At 42.5% G+C, this 25,267-nt stretch overlaps 1 protein-coding gene across 6 annotated transcripts in view; it reads right to left on the reverse strand.

Moving 5' to 3' along the window:
* Positions 1 to 519: 519 nt before the first annotated feature.
* Positions 520 to 25,267, reverse strand: part of tmtc4 (transmembrane O-mannosyltransferase targeting cadherins 4) — a 41,430-nt gene continuing 16,682 nt past the window's right edge. For 3 of the 6 annotated variants that reach the window (XM_090215170.1, XM_090215171.1, XM_090215172.1), the window contains exons 8-18: positions 20,538 to 20,699; positions 19,779 to 19,981; positions 18,928 to 19,102; positions 18,568 to 18,699; positions 18,271 to 18,350; positions 17,923 to 18,030; positions 17,628 to 17,769; positions 15,302 to 15,416; positions 2,921 to 3,033; positions 1,663 to 1,732; positions 520 to 1,270 (exon numbers count right to left, since the gene is read on the reverse strand). In XM_090215170.1, the coding sequence (XP_090071296.1) occupies positions 1,119 to 1,270; positions 1,663 to 1,732; positions 2,921 to 3,033; positions 15,302 to 15,416; positions 17,628 to 17,769; positions 17,923 to 18,030; positions 18,271 to 18,350; positions 18,568 to 18,699; positions 18,928 to 19,102; positions 19,779 to 19,981; positions 20,538 to 20,699 (1,452 nt within the window). In that variant the 3' untranslated portion in view covers positions 520 to 1,118. Of the gene's footprint in view, positions 1,271 to 1,662; positions 1,733 to 2,920; positions 3,034 to 14,936; positions 15,034 to 15,301; positions 15,417 to 17,627; positions 17,770 to 17,922; positions 18,047 to 18,270; positions 18,351 to 18,567; positions 18,700 to 18,927; positions 19,103 to 19,778; positions 19,982 to 20,537; positions 20,700 to 25,267 lie in introns of those variants that run through there. The other 3 variants (XR_016490463.1, XM_090215173.1, XR_016490464.1) reach the window with 3 other exon arrangements.

The following is a 25,267-nucleotide window of genomic DNA, read 5'->3' on the forward strand; positions in this document are numbered from 1 at the left end:
ATTCAATTAGAAATTTATTTGGGAAATATCCCATCTTTTCTTCACTAGCATGCAGATCATTTCAAGTTCTATTGGATACATTTTAATCTGTTAAGACATTGAGTACATGTTTAGTATATTTGGTACATTTATACTGAACAAAAATAAACACAACGTGCTTCAATTTAAATGATTTTACTGAGTTACAGTTCATATAATGAAATCAGTCAATTGAAATAAATTCATTAGGCCCTAATCCATGGATTTCACATGGGTGTGAACTATATTACATTCAGAAATACTTCAGTTTCATCATGCTCCCTCAACTTGAGACATCTGTGGCATTGTGTTGTGTGACAAAACTACACATGTTAGCATGTCCTTTTATTATCCCCAGCACAATGTGCACCTGTGTAATGATCATGCTGTTTAATCAGTGTCTTGATGTGACACACCGGGTGGATGGATTATCTTGGCAAAGGAGAAATGCCCACGAACAAGGATGTTAACAAATATGTGCACAACATGAGAGAAATAAGCTTTTTGTGCGTATCAAACATTTCTGGGATATTTTATTTCAGCTCACATGGGACCAACACTTTACATGTTGTGTTAATTTTTGTTCAGTATAGTATGTTTAGTTGTTCTTTGTGAGAAGCAAGTTTATTTAAAATGACGTGATTTGGTTTATATTGATACATTTAAATGTTAACACACAGTAACCAAAAATCAGATTTTATTTGCATATTCATACAGTTTGAAACAAATTTGCAAACAGTAGAATGTTAGCCACAAGTTTCCCCATAATTGTTTTCCAGAAGTTCACAACTCGCCTTAAATTTGCCACAAAACGAATTTGCATGTGAAAAAGGTTTTTTTTTCCCAGTAAGGGAAGACGCATCATTCACCCAAGTTAATTTAAAATCGGGCCAGTGCTGTCAGACATCGCGTGTGACTAAAGTACGAACAGACAGAGACCAATCTAATCCCCTTCCCATAATGGGGGACAAGCAACAGAACATGTTACACAAAACAGTCTTTATTTCTTAAATAGAATGGAAACGGTACAAAGCTGGAATGAATGAATGGTTATTTGCGTATGTGTGTGTGTTGCAGCATGCAGTCAGTGGTTGAGACCCTCAGGGTGGTGTGGTCCTGTAAAGCTGGTCCAGTTTGCGTCGCAGCATGTTGTAGTTGTCCCGGGTGCCTGGGGCTTCTGGATCCAGCTTCAGAGACAGCTCGTAGTGCTTCTTCGCCAGCTCCAGCTTCCCCCAGCGATGGTACAGCACCGCTGAGATGGAGGGGAGAGAGACACAGACATATTATTGTGAGGCCAAAGACACGTGTGGAACACGAGAATAAGGAATCACAATTCATGTCAGCCTCTTCGTGACATTTCTACCTGCAACGTTCTACCGTGTACCTACTGAAGGTGGCCCATGCATTTACTTCATATGATGTTTGACCAATAATGTTTCTGACTGTTACTCTTGCTTGAGACCAAACCCATCACATTATCCCAAAACTATTAATTAAACACACCACATTGAGGTATTATGGATTTATTTATGTGGCAAGTGTCTTAATACAAAAGACAAATATACTGTATATGAAAAACATTCATATGGGTCTATAAGAAATATGGTTCGACATCAAACGTATCTCGGAACCCACTGGTCTTACCCAGATTGCCATGGCAACTGGCAGCATTTGGGTTGATCCTCAGAGCCTGGAGGAAGAAGCCTTCGGACTCCTGATTGGGCACAAAACACAGGACATGTTTCAGTGTGTGTGGGTGTCTGGCTGCATTAGGAGTGCAGTCACACACACACCTGTACCCCTGCACATTGACTCAGTACCAGTACCCCCTGTATATAAGCCTCATTTTAGTTATTTTATAGTGTTATTATTATAATTTTTTACTTTAGTTGATTTAGATAATATTTTCTTAACTATATTTTGTTAAAACTGCATTCTTGGTAAAGGGCTTGTAAGTAATCATTTCACGGTAAGGGTTACACCTGTTGTATTTGGTGCATGTGACAAATAACATTTGATTTGAGTCCCAAAAAATGGTTTCAATCCCAATGACTTCATGCGGTTAAGTCTGTTTCTGTGGTAACATGGACTCTTAACCACGTGATGAAAATGTGTTGCTCCTTGCAGAAACGAGCAAGGTGTTGTAGCAAACGAGTGTTAGGTTGCAGCACACACACACAGAAATAGAATGAATAGAACAGGCTTACAACCTCTAACCCTGGAAATGTGACTGGTAAACTCATGGGTACACTCGCAATGGCTGCCTGGTATTGTGATACAATCATTTCCATGGTAATGTAGAATGTTCATTCAAATGATGTTAACTGATGGGGCTCATGCAATGGAATGTATTTTTTGTAATGTCAGTTGAGTTCAATCAACAAATCACAGCACAAATAGACAGGTACACTTCCTGGTTTCAGTTGCTTTACTCCTAGCTTGAAGATAAAAGTTAGGACTCCATGTGAAAGCTTTAAGAAAATAAACATTCACATGACCAGCGCCGTTTCTAACTTGCATAGCTGGTCCCATTGCTGCAAAAAGTTATGGGGTATTAGAATCCTCGTTTTAACCTTTGTTATCTTCAACCTAGCTTTTCTCCTTTGCTGCTATACTTGCAATTGCCACCAGTCCAGCCATTATGCCATCATTGACTTGAATGAGGACGTCCATTTCATTCATTCTATTTCTATGGCAGCACATGCAGTCAGGAGCGGAGGAGAGGTGAAAATGTGCCTTAATCACATGATTAGATTATTTTTTACTAAATTGCTATTCCAACGGTTGAAACGTGACAGCGGTCATTTGGCTGACCAATTACTGTCATCCAAAATTTCATGACCGTCACAGCCCTAGTTGAGGTAAATTATTGTAAGTAATTTCTCTCTCTGGGCTTACTGACCTTATACTTCTGTAGTTTGCCCAGGACGTTGGCCAATGAGAACATGATGGTGTGGTCGTTAGGGAGGAGCTTTAGGGCCTCTCGGCCAATTGCCTCCGCCTGGGCTAGGTTGCCTAGACGACAGGAGAGAGAAGGGAAAGACATGAGAAGGACAGACGGATAGTCAGACACAGACAAGCGAGATTGAACTTGCTAGTTCAAAGCCTGTGGACATGCAAGGTGGAAATCCAAGTCATGAGGAGAACAAAGTTTAAAACCGTCAGACTACAAGTCAGCTTTAAAAGTCTTAATTGGAAGTCGATGCATTCACAGAATACAAATGTCAACTGCTTGTACGAACGTACAGAGCTTTAAAACAAGTGCTTATACCTTTATACAACAGATAAAATGATGAAACCCAATATAAACTGAGCGCCCAGTGTGCGTGTACATGTGTGTGTTGTCTGTGGTGTGTAGAGCAGAGTTTTTCCTCTCCACACATGGAAGAGCGCTTTAGCTTCCTAATTAGGAGCTGAACACAAGGACCACTGGCTTATTGATCTCTGTCAGACCTGTCTGACCAGGGAGGGGAGGTGGGAAGGAGAGAGATAGAGGAAGGGAAGGTGGGAGGGAGAGAGGCCCCGAGTCATGCTCTGCGTGCACATGTGTGTGCACATAAACTCAGCAAAAAAAGAAACATCTCTTTTTCAGGACCCTGTATTTCAACGAGAATTTGTAAAAATCCAAATAACTTCACAGATTTTCATTGTAAAGGGTTTAACATGTAGTGTCGTTTTGTAAGATACAATCCTTCTTTATATCCCAAAATGTCAGTTTTGTTTGCTTCACCGATTTGAGTCATCCACTCGTTCATCTTGCAGAGAAAGAATCCGATATTCTACCCCTAAACTTTGTTTCAAAAAGTCAAAATACGTTTCTATTTACTCCTCAGATACCCTAAAATGTAATGAAACTATAATATTTATTTTGGAAAGAAGTATATTCAATAGGAAACTGATTTTAGCAGGTGCGTAATGTCTTCATGACACACGCAAACACGAATTTCCAAGACTGTGCTACCCTCTACTAAAACTGTTATTTCTTATTGTTTTTGAAGTTACAAGCCTGAAACCTTGAACGTAGACTGCTGACAACATGTGGAGGCCATAGGAATTGCAATATGACCTTTTGCATTTCTAAGAGGATGGTCTTTCTCAACAAAAAAACATCTGTTTGTTTTTCTTTGAATTTTCTATGTCTATTGTGTTATATTCTCCTGCATTATTTAGTGTTTTCTTTCCAATGGTACCAATTATATGCATATCCTGGCTTCATGGCCTGAGTTACAGGCAGTTTACTTTAGGCACGTCATTCAGGCAGGAAGTGGAGAAAAAAAGTGGCCTAGCCCTAAGAAGTTAAAGCTAGGACCCTCTGGATGTCAAATCAGAGGAACATTTTCAAAAAGTAAGTGAATATTTAATCGTTATATGTGAATGTATGAAACCTGTGCCGGTGGAAAAATATTTTGATGTGGGGCGCCGTCCTCAAACAATCGCATGGCATGTTTTCGCTGTAGTAGCTACTGTAAATTGGACAGTGCAGTTAGATTAACGCAAATATAAGACATTTACAGTTGAAGTCGGAAGTTTACATGCACTTAGGTTGGAATCATTATATCTCGTTTTTCAACCACTCCACAAATTTCTTGTTAACAAACTATAGTTTTGGCAAGTCGGTGAGGACATCTACTTTGTGCATGACACAAGTCATTTTTCTTTCTAACAATTGTTTACAGACAGATTATTTAACTTATAATTCACTGTATCACAATTCCAGTGGGTCAGAAGTTTACATACACGAAGTTGACTGAGCCTTCAAACAGCTGGGAAAATGACAGAAAATGATGTCAAGGCTTTAGAAGCTTCTGATAAGCTAATTGACATAATTTGAGTCAATTGGAGGTGTACCTGTGGATGTATTTCAAGGCATACCTTCAAACTCAGTGCCTCTTTGCTTGACATCACGGGAAAATCAAAATAAATCAGCCAAAACCTAAAAAAAAACCTGTAGACCTCCACAAGTCTGCTTCATCCTCGGGAGCAATTTCCAAACACCTGAAGGTACCAGGAAGGAGAGGCGTTCTGTCTCACAGAGATGAACGTACTTTGGTGTGAAAATTGCAAATCAATCCCAGAACAACAGCAAAGGCCCTTGTGAAGATGCTGGAGGAAACAGGTACAAAGTATCTATATCCACAGAAAAACGAGGGCTATATCAACATAACCTGAAAGGCCGCTCAGCAAGGAAGAAGACACTGCTCAAAAACCGCCATAAAAAAGCCAGACTACAGTTTACAACTACACATGGGGACAAAGATCGTACTTTTTGGAGAAATGTGCTCTGGTCTGATGAAACAAAAATAGAATTGTTTGGCCATAATGACCCTCGTTATGTTTGGAGGAAAAAGGGGGAGGCTTGCAAGCCGAAGAACGCCATCCTAACCGTGAAGCACGGGGGTGGCAGCATCATGTTGTGGGGGTGCTTTGCTGCAGGAGGGACTGGTGCACTTCACAAAATAGATACAGTGACTTGCGAAAGTATTCGGCCCCCTTGAACTTTGCGACCTTTTGCCACATTTCAGGCTTCAAACATAAAGATATAAAACTGTATTTTTTTGTGAAGAATCAACAACAAGTGGGACACAATCATGAAGTGGAACGACATTTATTGGATATTTCAAACTTTTTTAACAAATCAAAAACTGAAAAATTGGGCGTGCAAAATTATTCAGCCCCTTTACTTTCAGTGCAGCAAACTCTCTCCAGAAGTTCAGTGAGGATCTCTGAATGATCCAATGTTGACCTAAATGACTAATGATGATAAATACAATCCACCTGTGTGTAATCAAGTCTCCGTATAAATGCACCTGCACTGTGATAGTCTCAGAGGTCCGTTAAAAGCGCAGAGAGCATCATGAAGAACAAGGAACACACCAGGCAGGTCCGAGATACTGCTGTGAAGAAGTTTAAAGCCGGATTTGGATACAAAAAGATTTCCCAAGGAGCACTGTGCAAGCGATAATATTGAAATGGAAGGAGTATCAGACCACTGCAAATCTACCAAGACCTGGCCGTCCCTCTAAACTTTCAGCTCATACAAGGAGAAGACTGATCAGAGATGCAGCCAAGAGGCCCATGATCACTCTGGATGAACTGCAGAGATCTACAGCTGAGGTGGGAGACTCTGTCCATAGGACAACAATCAGTCGTATATTGCACAAATCTGGCCTTTATGGAAGAGTGGCAAGAAGAAAGCCATTTCTTAAAGATATCCATAAAAAGTGTTGTTTAAAGTTTGCCACAAGCCACCTGGGAGACACACCAAACATGTGGAAGAAGGTGCTCTGGTCAGATGAAACCAACTGTAGCATCATGAGGCTGGAAAATTACTTGGATAAATTGAAGCAACATCTCAAGACATCAGTCAGAAAGTTAAAGCTTGGTCGCAAGTGGGTCTTCCAAGTGAACAATGACTCCAAGCATACTTCCAAAGTTGTGGCAAAATTGCCTAAGGACAACAAAGTCAAGGTATTGGAGTGGCCATCACAAAGCCCTGACCTCAATCCTATAGAACATTTGTGGGCAGAACTGAAAAAGTATGTGCGAGCTAGGAGGCCTACAAACGTGACTCAGTTACACCAGCTCTGTCAGGAGGAATGGGCCAAAATTCACCCAACTTATTGTGGGAAGCTTGAGGAAGACTACCAGAAACGTTTGACCCAAGTTAAACAATTTAAAGGTAATGGTACCAAATACTAATTGAGCATGTAAACTTCTGACCCACTGGGAATGTGATGATAGATATAAAAGCTGAAATAAATCACTCACTACTATTAAAATGTATTTGAATTGCGCTCCCTCCAGTTTCACCGGAAGTTATCCAGCCAGGAAACACCTATCCTTAAGAAGTTTTAAGACACTAACAGCTTACAGACGGTAGGCAATTAAGGTCACAGTTATGAAAACTTAGGACACTAAAGAGGCCTTTCTACTGACTCTGAAAACCACCAAAAGAAAGATGCCCAGGTTCCCTGCTCATCTGCGTGAACGTGCCTTAGCCATGCTGCAAGGAGGCATAAGGACTGCAGATATGGCTAGGGCAATAAATGACAATGTCCGTACTGTGAGACGCCTAAGACAGCGGGACGGACAGCTGATCATCCTCACAGTGGCAGACCACATGTAACAACACCAGCACAGGATCGGTACATCCAAACGTCACACTTGCGGGACAGGTACAGGATGGCAACAACAACTGCCCGAGTTACACCAGGAATGCACAATCCCTCCATCAGTGCTCAGACTATCCGCAATAGGCTGAGAGAGGCTGGACTGAGGGCTTGTAGGCCCGCTGTAAGGCAGGTCCAGCAACATCACCAGCAACAACGTCGCCTATTGGCACAAACCCACCGTCGCTGGACCAGACAGGACTGGCAAAAAGTGCTATTCGCTGACGAGTCGCAGTTTTGTCTCACCAGTGGTGATGGTCCGATTCGCATTTATCGTTGAAGAAATTAGCGTTACACCGAGGCCTGTACTCTGGAGTGGGATCGATTTGGAGGTTGAGGGTCCGTCATGGTCTGGAGTGGTGTGTCACAGCATTATCGGACTGAGCTAGTTGTCGTTGCAGGCAATCTCAATGCTGTGCGTTACAGGGAAGACATCCTCCTCCCTTGTGTGATACCATTCCCGCAGGCTCATCCTGACATGACCCTCCAGAATGACAATGCCACCAGCCATACTGCTTGTTCTGTGCGTGATTTCCTGCAAGACAGGAATGTCAGTGTTTTGCCATGGCCAACGAAGAACCCGGATCTCAATCTGATTGAGCACATCTGGGACCTGTTGGCTCAGAGGGCGAGGGCTAGGGCCATTCCCCCCAGAAATGTCCGGGAACTTGCAGGTGCCTTGGTGGAAGAGTGGGGTAACATCTCACAGCAAGTACGGGAAAATCTGGTGCAGTCCATGAGGAGGAGATGCACTGCAGTACTTAATGCAGCTGGTGGCCACACCAGATACTGACTTACTTTTGATTTTGACCCCCCATTGCTCAGGGACACATTATTCAATTTATGTTCGTCACGTCTGTGGAACTTGTTCAGTTTATGTCTCAGTTGTTGAATCTTGTTATGTTCATACAAATATTTACACATGTTAAGTTTGCTGAAAATAAACAGGGTTGACAGTGAGAGGATGTTTATTTTATTGCTGAGTGTATGTGTGCTAGCTCAGCTTTGTCTCTGTGCAATAAAGGCGAATAAAGGAAGCACACCTCAGTTACTTTATGTTTTTTGGTGACATGTAGTCTTGGCAGATTTGGGGAAGAAATTATGGGGAGAGGGGATGGAGGAGGGGGATTCTGAATTCGGAGGGGGCACTTCTCTGTGTCTGCCTTGCGTTTGATCATGGGCATGCTGGCTGGCGATTGGATGGTTCTAGGGCCCTCCTGGGAGACCCCGCCCCCCTCGGGAGAGTCTTCTGACAAAAGCGGCGCCAACGTCTGGAAATCAGCGCATTCTCCACACGGCAGGGAAGAGTGCCTTTGGAAAACTCCACACACAAAGCTTTAATACATAAATTTCAAGCATTGCCGGTTCCTGCTCTTCCAGTCTAATCACGTTGGGCGCTTAGATCAAATTTCCCCCCATTTTTTTTATTTTTTATCTTTGTCTCTGTCTTCACTGCTGTTAACGTACAGAAACAATCTTTGAACAACTGTGCGTACGGATGAATGAGTAAAAATGAGGCATTTGACTAACTCTGCGGCGCATGTAATCAATGGAAATTCATCCATTACTCAACTATTAAAGATTGATTTTGAATATCCAAAATAGTTTGGGCACAAAACAAAGCAAGTGATGGGTATTGTCACTCATAGTATCTCCCATTAGACAGCAACTGTGGTGAGTGTGTCAAAGTGTGTGTTAGTGGTGTGTGTGTGTGTGTGTGGTACGCACATGGCTCTAAAGAACGACCATTTTGGTTGCTTATGCTCCTAGATACATGCTCCCAGATAATAATTGTTGTAATGATAGTCTTCATTGTGCAGTTGTTTCCAAGTGCCCTAGAGAAGAATGTGAATGCAGATTCGTGCAATCCAAAGCCTACATGTAAAGAATGTTAAAGAATTCATCAGTGACTTGTACTTCAATCCAAAGCCCACATGTAAAGAATGTTAAATAATTCATCAGTGACTTGTATTTCAATCCAAAGCCCACATGTAAAGAATGTTAAAGAATTCATCAGTGACTTGTACTTCAATCCAAAGCCCACATGTAAAGAATGTTAAAGAATTCATCAGTGACTTGTACTTCAATCCAAAGCCCACATGTAAAGAATGTTAAAGAATTCATCAGTGACTTGTACTTCAATCCAAAGCCCACATGTAAAGAATGTTAAAGAATTCATCAGTGACTTGTACTTCAATCCAAAGCCCACATGTAAATAATGTTAAAGAATTCATCAGTGACTTGTACTTCTTGCAACTTTCCTGAGACGTATTCAATTCCAAATTAAATGTTAACTGTAAAGTAAACTTACCCGGCACAATAATATGATTTTATGATGATCTGTATGGATCGAGTGTCTTGTTTTATAAACAGAATTGAAATTAAAAAAGGGCAAATAATACCCTGCAAGACATGTGTTTTATTTTCTTCCCCAGAACTCACATGTGGTCTCCTGATGTGGTTTAAGCATTCCTGTGGACTTAGAGAAACAACAAAAATGGATGTTCTACTAAAAAAGGTATGATTTTGAGAGTGAAAACCTGAAGAAAAGAAAACTAGGGAAATCGGAAACACGGAGGGAAAAAAAAACTAGACCATTTTTTGGGGTGATTTTTGGTGTTATTATGGCGAATAAATGTAAGAATTATGAGTGGATGATAGATTTTTTTCATATACCTGCAAAAGTGCTTGGTGGACCAAAATGTTTGTTTTTAGGCTCTCGTCATAAACCATGTCGCGGGTCGTCCAAAAACCACGCATTTGTGTACACCTTGTTCAGTCATGTTACCTCATTAGCTAACAACCTGGTTACATTACCAGTATATATCTAAACATTTGGGGGCACAGAAAGAAAGAGAGAGCTTGGGATGAGAGAGGGTGCTTTAGCGGAAGTCAATTGGAGGGTTACTTAGTAGCAATGCAAATATCATGGTACAGCTAATATGGATACTCAATCACCATGGTACATTTACAAACATATTATGATAAATAGATTTGAAACTTGGCTCAAAGAGAAGGAATATAATATCTACTCTCAACAGGAAACTCATTCAACAATTTTAGTTAAAGTTGTGTGGAAAAATATACACTACTGTTCAAAAGTTTGGGGTCACTTAGAAATGTCCTTGTTTCTGAAAGAAAATCATGTTTTTTGTCCATCAAAATAACATCAAATTGATCAGAATTACAGAGTAGACATTGTTAATGTTGTAAATGACTATTGTAGCTGGAAACGGCAGATTTTTTATGGAATATCTACATAGGCATACAGAGGCCCATTATCAATAACCATCACTCCTGTGTTCCAACGGCACGTTGTGTTAGCTAATCCAAGTTTATCATTTTAAAAGGCTAATTGATTATTAGAAAACCCTTTTGCAATTATGTTAGCACAGCTGAAAACGGTCATACTGATTAAAGAAGCAATAAAACTGTCCTTCTTTAGACTAGTTGAGTATCTGGAGCGTCAGCATTTGTAGGTTCAATTACAGGCTCAAAATGGCCAGAAACAAAGACCTTTCTTCTGAAACTCGTCAGTCTATTCTTGTCCTGAGAAATGATGGCTATTCCATGTGAGAAATTGCCAAGAAACTGAAGATCTCGTACAACGCTGTGTACTCAAAGAATAGTGCAAACTGTCTCTAACCAGAATAGAAAGAGGATTGGGAGGCCCTGATGCACAACTGAGCAGGAGGACTATTACATTAGAGTGTCTAGAGTTTGAGAAACAGAAGCCTCACAAGTCCTCAACTGGCAGCTTCATTAAATAGTATCCTCAAAACACCAGTCTCAACGTCAACAGTGAAGAGGCAACTCCGGGATGCTGGCCTTCTAGGCTGAGTTGCAAAGAAAAAGCCATATCTCAGACTGGCCAATAAAAATAAAATATTAAGATGGGCAAAAGAACACAGATACTGGACAGAGGAACTCTGCCTAGAAGGCCAGCATCCCGGAGTCGCCTTGTCACTGTTGATGTTGAGACTGGTATTTTGTAGATTTAAAAAAAAAATCTGCCATTTCCAGCTACAATAGTCATTTACAACATTAACAACACTGTATTTCAGATCAATTTGATGTTATTTTAATTGACAAAAAAAAAAGTGTTTTTCTTTCAAAAACAAGAACATTTCTAAGTGACCCCATACTTTTGAGCGGTAGGGTATTTCTCCCATGGGCAAATAAACTCAAAAGGGGTGATGTTATTAATTAACAGTCATTTTGATCCCAACGTGCAATATGTTTATGTTTAAATATGTTATTGGACCATAAACAGATATGGGTCATACGGACCAAATAATGATGATCCACACTTCTTATTATCACCCTGCATGGAAAACAAAAATCTCTGAAACTGGAAACACTTATCTCCCTCACTAGCTTTAAGCACCAGCTGCCAGAGCAGCTCACAGATTACTGCACCTGTACATAGCCCATCTATAATTTAGCCCAAACAACTACCTCTTCCCCTACTGTATTTATTTATTTATTTTGCTCCTTTGCACCCCATTATTTCTATTTCTACTTTGCACATTCTTCCACTGCAAATCTACCATTCCAGTGTTTTACTTGCTATATTGTACGTACTTCGCCACCATGGCAGGTAACGAGTGGAGGACAGAGAAGCCTCTTAAAGAAGAAGTTACAGGTCTGTGAGAGCCAGAAATCTTGCTTGTTTGTAGGTGACCAAATACTTATTTTCCACCATAATTTGCAAATAAATTCATTCAAAATCCTACAATGTGATTTTCTGGATTTTCTTTCCTCATTTTGACTGTCATAGTTGAAGTGTACATATGATGAAAATTACAGGCCTCTCTCATATTTTTAAGTGGGAGAACTTGCACAATTGGTGGCTGACTAAATACTTTTTTGCCCCACTGTATGTGAACTTCTGACCCACTGGGAATGTGATGAAAGAAATTAAAGCTGAAATAAATCATTCCCTCTACTATTATTCTGACATTTCACATTCTTAAAATAAAGTGGTGATCCTAACTGACCTAGGAACATAATTTTTAATCATTTTAAATGTCAGGAATTGTGAAAAACTGAGTTGAAATGTATTTGGCTAAGGTGCATTTGAGAGCAGTTGGAAGCCACGGAAGGAGTGTTGTAATGGCTCGTCTGCAGATTTGTTAACAAAGTGTCCAAAGAAGGGCCAGAAGTATATGCCAGAATGGTGATGTCTGCATAGAGGTGGATCAGAGAATCACCAGCAGCAAGAGCGACATCATTGATGTACACAGAGAAAAGAGTCGGCTGGAAAATTGAACCCTGTGGTACCCCAATAGAGACTGCCAGAGGTCCAGACAATAGGCCCTCCGATTTGACACACTGAAATCTGAGAAGTAGTTGGGGAAACAGGCGATGCATTCATTTGAAAAACCAAGAATGTTGAGTCTGCCGATAAGAATGCGGTGATTGACAGAGTCAAAAGCCTTCGATGAAGACGGCTGCACAGTATTGTCTTTTAGCGATGGCGGATATGATATCGTTTAGGACCTTGAGCGTGGCTGTGGTGCACCCATGACCCGCTCAGAAACCAGATTGCATAGTGGAGAAGGTACGGTGGAATTCTAAATGGTCGGTGATCTGTTTAACTTGTCTCACGAAGACTTTAGAAAAGCAGGGCAGGATACATATAGGTCTGTAACAGTTTCGGTCTAGAGTGTCTCCACCTTTGAAGAGGGGGATGATAGTGCCTGGAGAATAGGAGTGGAACTGGGGGCTACAGGGCCTGGGTTAACGTCTACATCACCAGAGGAACAGAGGGGGAGTAGGATAAGGGTACGGGTAAAGGTTATAAGAACTGGTCGTCTAGTGTGTTGGGGACAGAGAATAAAAGGAGCAGATTTCTGGGCATGGTAGAATAGATTCAGGGCATAATGTACAGATAATGGTATGGTAGGATGTGAGTAGAGTGGAGGTAAACTTAGGCATTGAGTGACGAGAGGTCTCGCCTATGGAGGCACCAGTTAAGCAAGGTCAGGTCTCGCTCCGTATGTGTGTGGGGTGGGACAAAAAGAGCTAAGGCATTTTGAGCGGGACTGAGGACTCCACAGTCGTGGCCAAAAGTTTTGAGAATGACACAAATATTAATTCCCACAAAGTTTGCTGCTTCAGTGTCTTTAGATATTTTTGTCAGATGTTACTATGGGATATTGAAGTATAATTACAAGCATTTCATAAGTGTCAAAGGCTTTTAATGACAATTACATGATGTTGATGCAAAGAGTGAATATTTGCAGTGTTGACCCTTCTTTTTCAAGACCTCTGCAATCCGCCCTGGCAGGCTGTCAATTAACTTCTGGGCCACATCCTGACTGATGGCAGCCCATTCTTCCCATCAATGCTTGGAGTTTGTCAGAATTTGTGGGTTTTTGTAAGTCCACCCGCCTCTTGAGGATTGACCACAAGTTCTCAATGGGATTAATGTCTGGGGAGTTTCCTGGCCATGGACCCAAAATATCGATGTTTTGTTCCCCGAGCCACTTAGTTATCACTTTTGCCTTATGGCAAGGTGCTCCATCATGCTGGAAAAGGCATTGTTTGTCACCAAACTGTTCCTGGATGGTTGGGAGAAGTTGCTCTCGGAGGATGTGGTGGTACCATTCTTTATTCATGGCTGTGTTCTTAGGCAAAATTGTGAGTGAGCCCACTCCCTTGGCTGAGAAGCAACCCCACACACGAATGGTCTCAGGATGCTTTACTGTTGGCATGACACAGGACTGATGGTAGCGCTCACCTCGTCTTTTCCGGACAAGCTTTTTTCCGGATGCCCCAAACAAATCGGAAAGGGGATTCATCAGAGAAAATGACTTTACCCCAGTCCTTAGCAGTCCAATCCCTGTACCTCTTGCAGAATATCAGTCTGTCCCTGATGTTTTTCCTGGAGAGAAGAGGCTTCTTTGCAGCCCTTCTTGACACCAGGCCATCCTCCAAAAGTATTCACCTCACTGTGTGTGCAGATGCACTCACACCTGTCCTGCTGCCATTCCTGAGCAAGCTCTGTACTGGTGGTGCCCCGATCCCACAGCTGAATCAACTATAGGAGATGGTCCTGGCGCTTGCTGGACTTTCTTGGGTGCCCTGAAGCCTTCTTCACAACAATTGAACCGCTCTCCTTGAAGTTCTTGATGATCCGATAAATGGTTGATTTAGGTGCAATCGTACTGGCAAAAATATCCTTGCCTGGGAAGCCCTTTTTGTGCAAAGCAATGATGATGGCGCGTGTTTCCTTGCAGGTAACCATGGTTGACAGATGAAGAACAATGATTCCAAGCATCACCCTCCTTTTGAAGCTTCCAGTCTGTTATTCGAACTCAATCAGCATGACAGAGTGATCTCCAGCCTTGTCCTCGTCAACACTCACACCTGTGTTAACGAGAGAATCACTGACATGTCAGCTGGTCCTTTTGTGGCAGGGCTGAAATGCAGTGGAAATGTTTTTTGGGGATTCATGTCATTTGCATGGCAAAGAGGGACTTTGCAATTAATTGCAATTCATCTGATCACTCTTCATAACATTCTGGAGTATATCCAAATTGCCATCAAACAAACTGAGGCGGCAAACATTGTGAACATTTATATTTGTGTCATTCTCAAAACTTTTGGCCACGACTGTACAGTGAAATAAAACAATAAGAACTAGCCAAGACAGCAGTAGACAAGATATATTGACATTATAGAGAGGTAAAAAGCAAACACAAATGTAGATCAGGAGAGCTAAGACAACAACGGGTAAATGGCAATGAATGGACAGAGTTTGTCAGTTAGGTACATACAGGACCTGCGTTCGAGGCTGGGGCCGACAGGTACTCCCTTCACAGAACAGCACAAACTGTCTCTAACCAGAATAGAAAGAGGAGTGTGAGTCCCCGGTGCACAACTGAGCAAGAGGACAATGACATTAAAGTGTCTAATTTGAGAAACAGATTTTATGTTGTGCTTATGTTGTGTTCACTTTAGGTGAAGCAGTGCTACCAATTTAAATGATTTTATTTAGAGCCTTGGGTGCGCATGCATGTGGTAGTGTGTGTGTGTGTCTGTGAAAGTGTGTGTTAGAAGTGTGTATGTGGTGTACGTGCATGTGGCGGTGTGTGTGTGTGGGTTACCAGTGTTGTCCAGTAGTATGACCATGTTGTTCCATGCCAGGCTGTGGTCAGGCTTTAGCACTGTAGCATTCCTCCACGCATTCAGGGCATCTAGGTGTCTGTTCAGGTCTGCATACTAGACAAATAAAAAGCATGAGCTTGCACACACCCAGAGGAAATGATTTAGGTGCTGACTAACGGTGAATAAACAGTAAGCTTTAAAAACAAAGAGCTGCACACTCCACATGTATAAGCTCCTTTTACTGGCTAAAAACACACCAATGTTTCGGGCATCGCTGTGCCTTCTTCAGGGTGATGTTATGAATGCTTGAACCAGGTTATGTAGATTTCATACATTACCATTCTAGCAAACCACATCACCTTCATTCATCATCAAAGCCACAATCTGCAGTCTGTGTTTGAGGCTTACAGCAGCCTTGCCACTAGGTTTGGAACAGAACAAGCTACAGAACCTTATCGGGAAAAGTTACCACTCTCAAATCTATTGAATTCACTTTTTCTACATAGACTGATCAACATGATACATTTAAACATATAGTTTATTTAACCTTACAGTTTGGGGTACAACAGTACTAAGCTCATAAGGCAATTAATAACATATTCTTCAATAATTAATTAGTGTAAATTGTATTGACTGTTAGATAGTAGGAAAGCTTACGGATGGTGGCTTTAAGTCCAACCTCAGGTGGTGGCTTTAAGTCCAACCTCAGGTGGTGGCATTAAGTCCAACCTCGGTTTGTGGCTTTAAGTCCAACCTCGGTTGGTGGCTTTAAGTCCAACCTCGGTTGGTGGCTTTAAGTCCAACCTCGGTTGGTGGCTTTAAGTCCAACCTCGGTTGGTGGCTTTAAGTCCAACCTCGGTTGGTGGCTTTAAGTCCAACCTCAGGTGGTGGCTTTAAGTCCAACCTCGGTTGGTGGCTTTAAGTCCAACCTCGGTTGGTGGCTTTAAGTCCAACCTCGGTTGGTGGCTTTAAGTCCAACCTCGGTTGGTGGCTTTAAGTCCAACCTCGGTTGGTGGCATTAAGTCCAACCTCGGTCGGTGGCTTTAAGTCCAACCTCGGTTGGTGGCTTTAAGTCCAACCTCGGTTGGTGGCATTAAGTCCAACCTCGGTTGGTGGCTTTAAGTCCAACCTTGGTTGGTGGCATTAAGTCCAACCTCGGTTGGTGGCTTTAAGTCCAACCTCGGTTGGTGGCTTTAAGTCCAACCTCGGTTGGTGGCATTAAGTCCAACCTCGGTTGGTGGCATTAAGTCCAACCTCGGTTGGTGGCTTTAAGTCCAGCCTCGGTTGGTGGCTTTAAGTCCAACCTCGGTTGGTGGCTTTAAGTCCAACCTCGGTTGGTGGCTTTAAGTCCAACCTCGGTTGGTGGCTTTAAGTCCAACCTCGGTTGGTGGCTTTAAGTCCAACCTCGGTTGGTGGCTTTAAGTCCAACCTCGGATGGAGGCTTTAAGTCCAACCTCGGATGGAGGCTTTAAGTCCAACCTCGGATGGAGGCTTTAAGTCCAACCTCGGTTGGTGGCTTTAAGTCCAACCTCGGTTGGTGGCATTAAGTCCAACCTCGGTCGGTGGCTTTAAGTCCAACCTCGGTTGGTGGCTTTAAGTCCAACCTCGTTTGGTGGCATTAAGTCCAACCTCGGTTGGTGGCTTTAAGTCCAACCTTGGTTGGTGGCATTAAGTCCAACCTCGGTTGGTGGCTTTAAGTCCAACCTCGGTTGGTGGCTTTAAGTCCAACCTCGGTTGGTGGCATTAAGTCCAACCTCGGTTGGTGGCATTAAGTCCAACCTCGGTTGGTGGCTTTAAGTCCAACCTCGGTTGGTGGCTTTAAGTCCAACCTCGGTTGGTGGCATTAAGTCCAACCTCGGTTGGTGGCTTTAAGTCCAACCTCGGTTGGTGGCATTAAGTCCAACCTCGGTTGGTGGCATTAAGTCCAACCTCGGTTGGTGGCTTTAAGTCCAACCTCGGTTGGTGGCTTTAAGTCCAACCTCGGTTGGTGGCTTTAAGTCCAACCTCGGTTGGTGGCATTAAGTCCAACCTCGGTTGGTGGCTTTAAGTCCAACCTCGGTTGGTGGCATTAAGTCCAACCTCGGTTGGTGGCTTTAAGTCCAACCTCGGTTGGTGGCATTAAGTCCAACCTCGGTTGGTGGCTTTAAGTCCAACCTTGGTTGGTGGCTTTAAGTCCAACCTTGGTTGGTGGCTTTATGTCCAACCTCGGTTGGTGGCTTTAAGTCCAACCTCGGTTGGTGGCTTTAAGTCCAACCTCGGTTGGTGGCTTTAAGTCCAACCTCAGTTGGTGGCTTTAACCAACCTTTATCCAACCTTTGTACTCACCAGGCGTCCCAGGTTGTAGTAACAGTCAGGGTATTTCTTCCGGAATTGGATGGCGTTCCAGTAGCTCTGCTCTGCTTCCTTAAACTTCTTCAGACTGTTTTGCACTATTCCCAGATTCATCCACGCTGCTGCAAAGTCCGGCCTTTCTCAGAAGAACACCACAGTTGCGTTTAATGTCCGGAATGTTTTGTTTTTTGTGAAGTCAAAGGCTAATAAAGTTATATCTGTGATTCTTTTCTGTGTGAATGTACATGCATGCATATGTTAGGGCATGACAGTGTGTGTGTCCACCTACTGTACGAGTACAGCTTTTGCCAGAAGCTCCTCTGCCTCCACCAATTCGTTCCTCTCTTTCAGGATGTTGCCTAGGTTGTTCATAGCGTGGACATACGTAGGGTGCAACCTGACACAAAACACAGCTGAGAGGTTCAATGGTTTCAGCCGTAGGTTTGATAAAGTGTTATCGTGACATGTGCTTTCCAATGCGACTCTGTTCAAATATCCACAGTAGCATAACGCCTAGTATGAAACAATGTTTTGGGTGTAAGTGATATACAAGTATGAACATTGGAATGTAACCTACATGTACCATAGAACTATAGAAAAAACTCATATTGAGAGTGTGAACCTGTAGTATTCGTACCTGACTGCCTCTCTGTAGTACTTGATGGCAGCACTGGTGTTCCCTCTGTCTGCTAGGTTCTTACCCACATTATAATGCACCTGGAGAGGGAAAGACAAAAAACAAACAAAATAAAACTAATAAAATTCAAATAAAACTTATTTAGAATAGTTTGGGAATCATTTTCATGACAGCTTGAGGACCCAATATGGTCTAACAAAGAGGCAGACAGACAGACACACCAATCGATGCACCAGTAATCCTGACAGACAGACAAGCCAGCAAGAAAGATAGACACATCAGACAGACAGACACCACCTTGGCATTGAGTGGACAGACTGACAGGGCGCTGGTGAAGAGGCTCTGCTCGGACCGCCACTGGTGACTGCGCAGGGCACAGCGAGCCACATACACACATAGCAGGGCCAGCAGGGAGGCACGGAGCAGCCCCTACAACACACAAGATTGAGGACCATCCGTTACGACAGGACAATGAAGTGAAGGCAATGAAGTGAACCCTGTTTGATTCAGCTCCGTCCTAACAGTCTTAAATCCTCCATCTCTTTTCAATGTCCAACAAAAGACTAGATCAGGTGACAAAAACATTTGGGAGAACCTCAAATATATGTGATGTGTAGCTTTTAGCTGGGCGAGGGTGTGTGTGTGTATATTCTCTACCTTGCATCTGCTCCAGCGGCCGCAGCAGTGTCCCAGGGCGTAGGCCAGTAGCAGACAGTAGCCAGCGGAGGAGAGGTAGAGGACCCTCTCTGCAATGACGAAGCCAACCCTGAAGAATATGTTGCAGGCGGGCAGGAAGGGGACTACCAGCAGCACCAGACCCAGGGTCAACGTCCTGACAAGATTCACGGGGTCAAAGTAACACTTTGTAATATTTGGATGAACAGGGAGTACAGGGGGCCCCCATGTTGAGGATCAGAGGGGCGGACGTGTTGTTGCCTACCTTCACCACTTTTGGTCGGCCCACCTGAACTCACACCTATTATTTGAATGAGGGTCTGCAGTGAACAGGACGTGAGGAGGAAGAGGTGGGTGAGTGTTTCACTGCTTTCACCAGTCTATAGAAAAGGTCATGGTCATACCGACATCCTTTAAAAAAAACCTTGGTGGAAGTGGAAACATAACACTGGGCTAATGAAGTATAGTAGAAAAAAAACAGAAAGGCCTGCACACTATATATGCTTCCAATTACCACCTTTATTGGCAACATTTCAAAGGATTTTCATCAGAGCATATTCAGTGTGCTGGCCTTTGTTCTTTTCACTGCTTGGACCCCTAAAAAACACGGTTACATAATACTTACAACACATAGACATACTGTGTAATATACAGTTGTAAATCAGCTGAGATTATTCTGAATGTTTCTATAAAGTGATCAGAGGTGATGCTTGAATCACATTCCATCCACTGTTCATAACTGAGTAACTAACATTGTATCCAAACATGTTTTATCTTGACAACAGTGTGTGTGTGCGTGTGTGCACACACGTGTCGGCTGAGCTCTCTCCTACCTCCTCCTCTGGCTGTCCTGTGAGCATAAGGCTTGGCTTATCAAGCCTATCAGGAAGCACCAGAGCAGCAGCAGCCAGGCTGTCCTCCAATCAAACGCTGACTTAATGAGGGGCACACAGCCCATGGACCAATCAAAACACAGCCACCAGGGACACAGCAGCACCCAGGCATTCAGTGAGTAGTAGTAATTATAGTTGACTATCTGCCAATCACACAGAACAGGACAGGGGATGAGAATGAAAGAGGGGAGGGAGAGAGAGAGAGAGAGAGAGAGAGTGGGAAGGAGGGGAGAGAGAGAGAGAGAGAGAGAGAGTGGGAAGGAGGGGAGAGAGAGAGTGGGAGGGAGAGGGAGAGAGAGAATGGGAGGGAGAGAGAGAGAGAGAGAAAGAGAGAGAGAGCAGAGTGAGAGAGCAGAGTGAGATGGCAGAGTGAGATGGCAGAGTGAGATGGCAGAGTGTGAGGGAAAAGGAGAGAGAGGGAAAAAATAAGAACATTTGAAATAAAAAAATACGATTATGATTGTTGTACTACTACAGAGGTCTGCGTGGTGATAGTTAGATGTTTTCAACTATTAAGATCACATCCTAAAAAGACCATCCAAAACCAAAAAACTTAATCCATTTAGATTTAGTATTCTGACATAACTTTAAAATAATTTCCTTCCATAAAGGAGGGTGAGGTTACAAATTACCATAAGAGTCGTTATTTAGCCTACATACTCTATCCAGTATCATTCAAATAGGTAAAACACGACTCACTCTGAGAAAGACATTGTCTGCAAAGGATGCTGGGTTGTCTACTTCAGTGAAGGCGGGGGGCCCAGTTCCCATGATTCTCCAGCGGGCGTACAGCAGGGAGGCTCCGCCCATGGCCAGCAGAGCCAATCGGATCAGGAGGCCCGTCCGCACCCGCTCACTCACCTGACACGACACACACCAGAAAAACATAGTAATAGAGGAGTCCACAACAACAACAGCCCGAGTCCAAATTAGGTACACTTACCTAACCATAACCATAGGGTACATGATCAGTACATGTTAGAAGGCTATTCTGGTGCATTTCCATACAGGATTTACACTAGTGTTTTACTGAAAAAGGCTAAGAATTTTGTTTTTTGTCCATCTACGCGGGGCCGACATGTGTCTCACTGGCCATGGCTCCGGCGGTCATGCTCTCACTTTGGGTCAAAGCCAAGCAACTGGTACTTTTCAGCCTGCATTTACATAACAATGGCAAACTGTGAACTTTCTCATTCTCACAAAGCCACTGTTATTATTATGCAGAGGTTGTTGATTCTGCTTTTCACAAACCCTTTCTGTCAGCCCTAGCTACGGAAACACAACTTCCCTAGTATAACATAAGGGCATATAGAGTAGTGTAGCAGGAAAAGTAACATAATTAGTGTAAGAGGTAGAGCCCGACAAATAGTATCCTTTTACTGATGTATTTGTATCGCCGTTTGATCCATTGGAAAGGACATATACAAGATGTGGAGAAAGTAGTAGTTCATAGAATTTGACTTTATTGTGCATGACATTATTTGTCTTGAGGGCGGCAACTGCTTGTCCATTTTGAAACACTGTAGCTAGTAAAAACTTTCTCAAAATAGTCAGAATTAATCTAAGATAACTTAAGAAATCTCTCATTAATTTTTATGTTTTTGCAGAGATCTTAGTCGCACAATTTTACATTAACTAAGATGTTTGGTGCAGAAAAACTGGGCATGAAAATGAGTAATCTCTCATTGAATGACAAGACTTGAAGAATCCCTACTGTTGACCAATCACCGACGAAAGGGCATAGACTTCGGCTTGCCTCGAGAAAAGATGTCTTGTGCCCGAAAAGCTGAAAAAACCCTTACCGAAGTACAAAAACGTCACAAAATGTCATCATATATGCACAAACACTTCCAAACTGTTTCGGCTGGGAAGCATGCAGATGCATTAAGTCAGAGAGGAGAGTGAACAACTGTGAACTAACTCTTAGTCTTACTGCTACCACTTTATTGAGCTGGCCAGCTAAATAAAAGTGCCAAAAATGCACCCTGGGCATATACCATTACGTGAAGTGTCTTGGTAAGATGTCAGGTGTCTTGACAAACAATTGATGGGGCGTACCAAGTAAGTGCCGTGCTAAGAACATTCAACTCTGTGGTAACGTTAATGCCCTCTAGTGAAGCCAGCGAGATCTAGTGTTATATGTGCTCTTTGCGAAGCTTATTCCTCAAGCTCTGTCACTTAAATGTTTTCCGAGACACACACAAAAAAAAAAACTTGGCGGTTTACAAAGTAGCACTTTGCAGCTACGTTTTGATGTATGGGTTCATTGTCACTTGATAGGGACTGGTTCAAATTCACGTTTCGCCAATCGCTAATCCATTTCCTTGACAAGTGCTAGCTAGCCAGCCATCTAACTAGCTGTGTGAGAGTTCTTGACGCCATTCACTGAAGCTTAGTAGTATCAAGAATCCTTGGGACGTCCCTACGCTAAACCTGAACCATTACACTAAACATTTGTTTGGAGGTCCCAAGGATCCCAGATAGCACAAAGACAAAGCTTGTTTTTCCTTTCAAGTGATTACCAGAATTCAGTGGCTACAGCCTTACAATCGATGAAAACATAGCTAATTACTAATACACTGAAAATGTGTCCTGTCGTTGTTTTCCAGCTGGCTAGCATGAGGCAGCTCATTCTTCAGAGCCTAGGCATTTATTTGTTGATGATGGAATCAGTGCAGTTTATTCTCCTTTCACTAGATTAGAGTAACACCATTTTTACATTAACTTTCTGGTGCTCCTAAATTATTACATGAATGTTCTTTCCTCAAATGTAAGACATCAAAGTTGAGTATCTTTGTACGGAAGTTTTTTTTAAATTTCAGCTAAACTAAAAATAAATCGGCACATATCCGTTATTGATTAATATTTCCACTCTCTAAAATCGGAAAAACAAAAAATCCCATATCTTTCAGGCTCTAGTTGGACATACACTCATATAACCATGGTTTAAATGGTTATATGAGTGTATGGTGAAATTATGTTACAATAGCTACGATGCAATAGCCATACCTTCATTCTACCGACGGTATGATTTTAAATACCGTACAAAAAAAAATAATCTGAAATAGTCAATTGAGCCAGTCACATAAGTGTATGTTTCTTTACAAAAAACTAATGGAGCAAACGTAACATGACGATCCACTGTTGAGCAACCCAAGAGAGTTGATCAGTTTAAACTTTAAATTCACTACTAATGTTTGCCAGCTAAATACGGAAGAAGTGTCAAATACATTTTCTGCAGCTCAGGGCTCCGGCTATGCATTTAGTTTGCTAGTTTTCTAGCTAGCCCAGTTTCAACTCCACAATGTACAGAGCATTCGAAAAGTATACAGACCCCTTCCATTTTCCCACATTTTCTTACATTAAAGTCTTACTTTAAAATACCCCATAATGGCAAAGCAAAAACAGTTTCTTAGAAATGTTTACAAATAAATAAATAAATACCTAATTTACATAAGTATTCAGACCCTTTGCCATGAGACTCAAAATTGACATCAGGTTTCCATTGATCATCCTTGAGATGTTTTTACAACTTGATTGGAGTCCACCTTTGGTAAATTCAATTAATTGGACATGATTTGGAATACCTGTCTATGTAAGGTCCGACAGTTGTCCGTAGAGCTCCGAGACAGGATTGTGTTGAGGCACAGATCTGGGGAAGGGTACCAAAACATTTCTGCAGCATTGAAGGTCCCCAAGAACACAGTGGCCTCCATCATTCTAAAATGAAAGAAGTTTGGAACCACCAAGACCCTTCCTAGAGCTGGCCTACCAGCCAAACTGAGCAATCGAGGGAGAAGGGCCTTGGTCAGGGAGGTGACCAAGAACACAATGTCACTGAGAGAGCTCCAGAGTATCTCTGCGGAGACGGGAGTACCTTCCAGAAGGACAACCATCTCTGCAGCACTCCAACAGTCAGGCCTTTATGGTAGAGTGGCCAGACGGAAGCCACTCCTCAGTAAAAGGCACATGGCAGCCTGCTTGGAGTTTACCAAAAGGCACCTAATGACTCTCAGACCATGAGAAATAAGATTATCTGGTCTGATGACAACAAGAGTGAACACTTTGGCCTGAATGCCAAGCGTCACATCTGGAGGAAATCTGGCACCATCCCTACGGTGAAGCATGGTGGTGACAGCATCATGCTGTGGGAGTGTTTTTCAGCGGCAGGGAAGACTTGTCAGGATCGAGGGAAAGATGAACAGAGAAAGGTACAGAGATCCTTGATGAAAACCTGCTCCAGAGCGCTCAGGACCTCAGACTGGGGCGAAGGTTCACCTTCCTACAGGATAACGACACTAAGGGTGTTGTTAGGTAATCCAAGTTTATCATTTTAAATGGCTAATTGACCATTAGAAAACCCTTTTGCAATTATGTTAACACAGCTGAAAACCGTTGTCCTGATTAAAGAAGCAATACAACTGGCCTTCTTTAGACTAGTTGAGTATCTGGAGCATCAGCATTTGTGGGTTCGTTTACAGGCTCAAAATGGCCAGAAACAAATAACTTTTCTGAAACTCGTCAATCTATTCTTGTTCTGAGAAATGAAGGCTATTCCATACGAGAAATTTACAAGAAACTGAAGATCTCGTACAACGCTGTATACTACTCCCTTCACAGAACAAACTGTCTCTAAACAGAATAGAAAGAGGAGTGGGAGGCCCCGGTGCACAACTGAGCAAGAGGACAGGTACATCAGAGTGTCTAGTTTGAGAAACATATGTTAAAAAGAAAAGGCCATATCTCAGACTGGCAAAGAAAATATGAAGATAGGAAAAAGAACACAGACACCGGACAGAGGAAGATTGGAAAAAAGTGTTATGGACAGATGAATCTAAGTTAGAGGTGTTTGTTCGGATCACAAAGAAGAAAATATGCTGGAGTAGTGCTTGACGCAATCTATCAAGCATGGTGGAAGCAATATGATGGTCTAGGGGTGATTTGGTGGTGGTAAAGGGAGATTTTTACAAGGTAAAAGGGATCTTGAAGAAGGAAGGCTATCACTCCATTTTGCAACGCCATGCCATACCCTGTGGAAGGCGCTTAATTGGAGACAATTTCCTCCTTCAACAGGACAATGACCCAAAGCACAGCTCCAAACTATGCAATAACTATTTAGGGAAGACGCAGTCAACTGGTATTCTGTCTTTAATGGAGTGGCCAGCGCAGTCACCCGATCTCAACCCTATTGGGCTGTTGTGGGAGTAGCTTGACCGTAAGAAGTGCCTATCAAGCCAATTTGTGGGAGGTGCTTCAGGAAGCATGGGGTGAAATCTCTTCAGATTACCTCAACAAATTGACAACTAGAATGCCAAAGGTCTGCAAGGCTGTAATTGCTGCAAATTGAGGATTCTTTGATGAAAGCAGTTTGAAGGACACTATTATTTTAATAAAAAATCATTATTTATAACGTCTTGGTTATATTTCCT

The sequence above is a fragment of the Oncorhynchus mykiss genome, chromosome 22 (genome assembly GCF_057628025.1).
Source record: "Oncorhynchus mykiss isolate SJ-2025 chromosome 22, ASM5762802v1, whole genome shotgun sequence".
Taxonomy (NCBI): Eukaryota; Metazoa; Chordata; class Actinopteri; order Salmoniformes; family Salmonidae; genus Oncorhynchus; species Oncorhynchus mykiss.